Genomic DNA, 6,503 nt, shown 5'->3' with positions numbered 1-6,503 from the left:
TTTTTGAGCAGCCCTGACTGGAATTTGATAGAGATTAGATCAGATGAAATTGGCCGATTGAGCCTTCATCGCTTCTGGGGATTTGTTTCATTCATATCAGACAGTGGTGATGGCGGTGGATGACGTGCCAATCCCGTGTTTTCTATCGTTTATGAGCAGAATGCTGATTAGAGCACGAGACACGAACATATGATTGAAGTATTTTTCAAACTAACTTCTTTAATGGCCAATAGAAACGTAACGCGTGTCAGAATCTCTTCAGATGTTTGAAATGTTAGAATTACTTATTTTAATGTTCTGTCTGACACCGATGTATTGTGAAAGACGATTAAAGCAGTCTTTAAATACAACATCGTTCAATCAATGGGAGCGTGGAGAAGTCGCCGTCGACATCAGTCAGCTGTGGAACTGCTTATTCCGCGCTGATGCCTTGAGGATCAGAGGCCCTTCTCCGGAAACCTGGTGGATCGGAGCAGAGAGGATGAAGGAATCCACAAATCTCAGCCGTGAAACTGGATTGTGCACCAAAGAGGACGACTGAGGAAGAAGCTTAGATGACAGCATCCAACAAAAACCACTGCTGATCCCTGAGAAGCATCCAGCTGCCGTCCCGATCCCATCGCGGCCTGGAAGCTAAACGGCTGCATCTCCAAATAAAACACAAACTACAAATTAGCAATTCCTGTTTCTCCTAAATCCACAACTTATTAGATGGAGGAGGAGACGGATGGCAATGATAAATGACACGTTTTACAAGAACATTTAATTCACAAGAAGGCATGAAGAACTCTCTCACAGAAACTCGTTTTTAAGGTCAATGGTGGAACCGATCTGCTCCCGATCTACTGGCGTTCCATCTCCTGACGTGGGTTCTGGTGGTTTGTGGTTCTGGTTTTCTTCTCCTGTCCTTAAATGAGCCCTCACCACCACTTTGGTTCGTTCAGGACTGCCCAGATTAAATTATACTTTCAGTGACGAGACAAACGGCAGCAACATTACAGTACATTCAAATCGTGTAACAAGCACAGCTAATAGCGTCGCAGCTCTTTTTGAGGTCAAAGGTCAGAGTCCTCCGTTCTCCTCAAGCTTTTCGAAAAGCGCAAGGCTGCGCAGGCGGGACTGCCGCTCGCCGTCCTTCCACAGGATCAGCAGGTGGTCCGCCGAGCATGTGACCAAACCGTTGTCCCCGAAGCTCAAGAACATCTGACGGGAAACAGAAACGTCGATCAAAACGCTGCCGCCAAAAAGCATTGAACATGAATCATGTGCAATGATGAGGTCATACTTGGACCGCCCCGGAGTGTCCAATCAGATCGCCTGTCAGCTCCAGCATCCGGAGGTTCAGGATGTCTGACTCTTTCTTCGATGCAGGCCCGGTCTGTTTGTTTGAGCGGCTGAAGCTCCACATCCCAAAGAATCCTGGAAGAGATGTTGAGGAAAAAGGATGAAGACAAGAAGATATGTTTTTAAAGAAAGAACAAAATGTTTCTATAACCGGAGACAAAGACTATTAACAGCAGTGGTATCACGAGGATCACGACGCCTGTGGGTGAAACCACTTTTACAGCCAATGAACGGATAATTAAAGCTACTCTAATCAATATATTCATGGAAGCTAGGGATGACAACTTTATCCCGACCGCTTCATGAGCTTAGAATCCTGTAGCTCATGTTTCGTCCTAAAAACCTCAGAACACTCTGTACAGCCGTGATGGCTAATGGAGTACTTCTAAGTGGTTAAGTTTCTTTGGTGACGCCGTATTGACCTAAACATATCAGCTTCTCATCCCTTCACAGATCGTTCCTGAAGATCCATTCGCTCTGGATCTGAGTAACATCCTAGATCCGGTCAATCAAAGTGGTAAAATTCATTAAGACCCACGAGTTCAAATTAAAACAAACTATGGAGCTCTGAAGAACTACCCCACCAGCCCCCAATTTCCTTCCCGAATCCTCATTTCCCAAATTTGTGTTGAGTGCAAATTCAAACAGATCAATCGATTGACGGGAAAGGCGCTGAGTGAAAACGACCTTTAAAAGCCCGCAGCTGACGCATGGCATCGATTTTTAGTTTCCTGGTAACGTAAAGAGAACAAGAGACAAACAAATGTTCTCCGGTGATGGGTGGGAAGCGATGGCGCGTACGTTACGCAGAGTTCTGAAAAGAAGCACCAAAATTCCAGGCAGACACACACACAAAAGAGTGTGACCTTTAGGTTGTGTTCGCGTCACCTGGAGAAGCCGGTTCCGCCGGCAGGGGCAGGTCCTGGATCTCCCACATCCTCACGCTACCGTCTTCGGAGCAGGACATCAGCTCGCTGAAACGAATCGCAGCCGCGTCAAAGAACAGATTGGATTTCAGCTAGAGTCATCAAAAAGTCTTTTTGGAGGAAGGGATTCGACCCCGGTGCCACTTCGGAACTCACCTGTCGGATAGCAGCGCGGTGTGTAAGACGTTGGAGTCGTGGGCGACCTTCCTGTAGGCCACCACCGTCTTGGTCGCGATGCTGTAGACGTAGAGGCCGCTGCCCACGGCGGCGAGGATGAGCTGTGACACACAAGCGTCACGTTTTTTTTGCGGATCACGACAACCCCACGGGTCCGCCCACCCGCGCTGTCCGCCTCACCTTTCCATTGGTGGACAGGTGCTGAATGGACATCTCGCTGGGTTTGGGGGCGCTCAGGCGTATTTCCGACTGAGCCGAAGATCGCGACTCCTCCCACAGGATGTGCTCGTAAGCCAGGATGTTCCAATCGATGGCGTCCCATAAGATCAACTCGCCGGCGTGAGAGCCGCTGGCAAAGAGCCCGTCTGAGGAAGACCACAAGCGTTCTCAGATATCAACGAACGAATGCAGAATGTTTAACGTTCAGTATTTCCTCGCAGACCAACCGGTGACGTTGATCAGATCTCGAATCTGGTCCTGGTGGTCGGACAGGCAGCGGATCTCAGCCATTGACAGGGCCGATTTGGTGGAAACGGTCAACCTGTAAATCACTGAGGAGAAGACAAACGATCCACCGTGAGGAAATCACAACATCCGAGCAAAGAATTCTGACCCTTCCTGCTACTTACAGATATCTGTATCCATCGCAGCAGCCAGGCAGTTCTTGGGCAGCTCGATCAGAGCCGTTATTCCTGCAAAACATCCAAACACAACGGTACGAAGCAGTCAGACAGTCTGAGCCACACGTGAGGGGTTCACTGTGACGGTATGGTGATGTTTCCTCCTCACCTGTGTCGCTGTGGTTCTGTCGTTGACACTGCAGCTCAAAGTCTTTGTTCCACACACACAGTTCTTCTCCGCCGGAGACCCAAACGCCGAGCCGCTCAAGCACCAGCAAACACTGAGAAGCCGGGGTGGCATCGGCCGGGGAGAGGATGCAAGTACAGCAACAACATGGAGCATGAAGGACAGAGTTGGACCGTGAGAGTCTTGCAGTAGAAGGTACTAAAAAATATTTCAAATATTCTCTTTTTTCCATTTTTAAAACTCAGTTCGATTGTATCAGGTCGATCAGAGGTGGATGTGAGCAAATTAACATAAAAACGATTAAGTTGTATTAAAAACAAAGAAGTGAAAGGAAGAAAGGAAGATGATTGCCAACTTCTAAAACATTCCATTGTACTCACAATATTCAGCTCACACACAAATGTGGTGTCTGCGTAACGGTAATGTCAGACGTGAATCACCTTCACTGAAGACTGAAGGTCTGAAATGGTCTGAACTCTGTTTCCTGTGTCGGGATCCCACAGCTGAAGGGTCGGGTTAAGTTTCGGACAGAAACAACTGCATGGGATGATGCAGTTAGATGTGGCTTTGGTGTGAGGATACACTGAGGCTTCGGTCCGAGGAGGCCGTGATGAGCGACGTGTGTGAGGTGAGTTCGCGGTTACAGGTGAAGGTGGTCATGGCCGTGATCTGCTGGGAATGGCCTCTCAGCTCCTGCAGCCGCTCTCCGGTCTAACAGAGAAAATCAAGGATTAGCGTCACCATGTCGTGTGCAACGTCACCAAACTCAAGATGCGTTACCTCGACGTTCCACACCAGCACAAGGCCATCGTCTCCTGCTGAAGCAAATCTGGAAACAAAAGATGGGACAGTGATGACAAAAATACTTGTGCAGAGATGCGCTCTTGGCAGCCTTCATCTCTCCAGAGGTCAGAACTGAGTTCATCTCTATCTGCGTGAAGAATCATTTCCCATCGGTCCGTCTCCACCTGAGGAATCTTAAAGAAAAACATCTGTCCCGGGGCTTTCACCTTCACGTGGCCTCTGACCCTCAACCAACCACTCTACCTGTTCCCAAAATCAACAGACAGGATGAAAAAGAGAGATGCACTAAGAAGAGAGGAACTGTCGAGGATACATTTTCGGACTTCAAAAGCAATCTTCAGAGAATTTTCTGGCCTTTGCCCCCCGACTGTGGACTTGTGTGCAGAGAGGACAAGCCTCAGAGGAGGGGGTTATTACAGGAGGAAACCAAGCGTGAAGAAACCCCCTCGTCCCGATACACATACACACACACACACACACTCCTGTTATAAATCTGACCACTTATGCAGACCCACTCTACCATGTTAGTGTGTGGCGCGTTTCCACAAAGCCCCACAGAGAGGAGCGCAGGTGCAAAACCTTTATGTGGGGGTGCAAGAGTGTTTGGACAGCATTAAAAGGCTTTAGTCGTACTGTGGACTGTACTGTGGACAATCACACAGTGGTGATGATTAGGCTCTTGTCATGCTCTGTAAGTTTTCTGTAGGTGAGGATCTCCTGTCAATCACAGAGGGATAGAGGCCAGTAGAGAGGAGAGAGGTTAGAAAGAGAGGGATAAAGGAGGGGGGGGGGTTGCTTACCTGAAGTCATCAATCTGCACCAGAAATCGAACAATGTCAAAATGTCCTTTCAGCACCTGCAGCTCAGTGAACCAGTTTTTAGGTTGTTCCTCTCCGATGCACAACACGGAGCTTTTCTGCACACACAAAAGGGAAACAGTGACACAAACAGACGTGAAGAACTGACACACATGGGTGGGAAAGAACTCATCACGGTTCAGGTCCCCCCCTCTGCAACTTCCCCCCTCCACTGTGCTGCATTTCAGAAGGAAGTGATTGTAATTTTTAAATTTGTTGTGTATTTTATGTGACTGCAGCACATAATCAGATAATTAAAGATAATGTCACTCTTCAATATTGCTTACAATTAAATGCACTGGAATAATATAAAATACCAGCCGCTAGAGCCTTTATTATTTTATATTTTAATTTCATTTTATACAGAAAGAGTTTCTGATTTAACTTCACTTCATTCAGTAACACCCTGTTGTTTACCTCAGTCATTAAAGCTCGGTTTAAATCTACATATGCAAAGAAGTTAGTTGACATGATGGTAATCACGTGATATAATAATTAATAAATTGTAATGAAATGAAGAATACAGCATTTCCTTCAAGTGTGTGTATTTTTATTAATTATTTTAATGCAGATAAAATAAATACTGATGAGTTATGGAGTCGCATTAACATCGTAATGCTCAAACACAGTTAGCCTGCAGCTAACATGCTAACTAGAGATGCGCAGAGGCAGTATTAGTTGCCGGTAAATATTACCTCCGCTGAAAACTGAGCTTCTCGGCCGCCGAGGATCCACCGGAGCATGGCTGCGTCCTTTAAGCGGTACCTGAGGTAAAGCACCGGGACCGGTTCTACATGTTCACCCGAACTGAAGCTAAAAATAACCCGCAGCTGGACGCTTAATGTGATGCTAGCATAAAATAGAGCAAAAGTCACGAGCTCGTTATGTGAATGCTAGCTTAAAATGCTACATGCTAGCTTAAAATGCTAAAAAAAATGTTTTAAAAAATGTTTCCTCTCGTTTAGATTCGTTTATCGATCTGTGAGCTTTCGATTTTTTCGGGTCGAATAATTTTGCCCGAGTAAAAAGTAATATTGAGACTGTAATATGTAAACTAACTTCCTGTTAAAGCTAACAGATCCGTCACGACCACAACAAACTGACCACGTGACTCAAAATTACAGAAGCCGTGAAAGGATAAAATTCATTCAAGTCGACAAAAAAAACTGCAGTTTTTTTTATTCAACAATCGGAATCAAATAATTCGGAACATAAATGAAAGTTAAACGAATTTTAGTATTTCTTCTTCTTCTTTTAATTTTTAATAGATGTATTTGATTTAAACAGAGTTGTGAGTGTTGACTGACACATAGCAGCGCAAGAAAAACCCACAACTTTTTCATTATTGCCCGATATGTTCGGAATCAAACAAGGTTTAGCGGCAGAAATATTTCCTAACTTTCTTTTATTTTTTTTAGCACAAACATCCAGATGACGTCACAACAAGAAAAACAAAAAAAATTAGTTTCAACACGCAGAACTCGGTGGTTGTCGTTCTGCCTCTTACCGCTAGATGGCAGTGTGTCACAATCCCTTGAGATCAAGGAAGAATCAAATCACCATCAACTACTACCCAAGTAGTTTTACC

At 45.7% G+C, this 6,503-nt stretch overlaps 1 protein-coding gene across 1 annotated transcript; it reads right to left on the bottom strand.

Annotated features, from left to right (window-relative positions):
- Positions 1 to 744: 744 nt before the first annotated feature.
- wdr41 (WD repeat domain 41) lies at positions 745 to 6,016 on the bottom strand. The gene is made up of 13 exons (XM_068334244.1): positions 5,611 to 6,016; positions 4,859 to 4,974; positions 4,035 to 4,083; positions 3,837 to 3,965; positions 3,695 to 3,757; positions 3,237 to 3,348; positions 3,077 to 3,139; positions 2,894 to 2,998; positions 2,628 to 2,812; positions 2,427 to 2,548; positions 2,233 to 2,318; positions 1,286 to 1,419; positions 745 to 1,203 (listed from the first exon to the last, which is right to left on the bottom strand). The coding sequence occupies exons 1-13, from the start codon at positions 5,656 to 5,658 to the stop codon at positions 1,063 to 1,065; spliced, it is 1,353 nt and encodes a 450-aa protein (XP_068190345.1). The 5' UTR covers positions 5,659 to 6,016; the 3' UTR covers positions 745 to 1,062.
- Between the last annotated feature and the right edge of the window lie 487 nt (positions 6,017 to 6,503).

This window comes from Antennarius striatus, chromosome 15, assembly GCF_040054535.1.
Source record: "Antennarius striatus isolate MH-2024 chromosome 15, ASM4005453v1, whole genome shotgun sequence".
Classification (NCBI taxonomy): Eukaryota; Metazoa; Chordata; class Actinopteri; order Lophiiformes; family Antennariidae; genus Antennarius; species Antennarius striatus.
This window is presented reverse-complemented; position numbering and strand designations above follow the sequence as displayed.

Excerpts from the sequence above, each read along its gene's own strand:
- wdr41 (XM_068334244.1), bottom strand. The coding sequence starts at position 5,658 with ATGCTCCGGTGGATCCTCGGCGGCCGAGAAGCTCAGTTTTCAGCGGAG. Across the intron at positions 3,349-3,694 it reads ACCTTCAGTCTTCAGTGAAG|TGTTTGCTGGTGCTTGAGCG; the intron begins GTGATTCACGTC and ends CCGGCTTCTCAG. Across the intron at positions 1,420-2,232 it reads GGCGGAACCGGCTTCTCCAG|GATTCTTTGGGATGTGGAGC; the intron begins GTGACGCGAACA and ends CATCTCTTCCAG.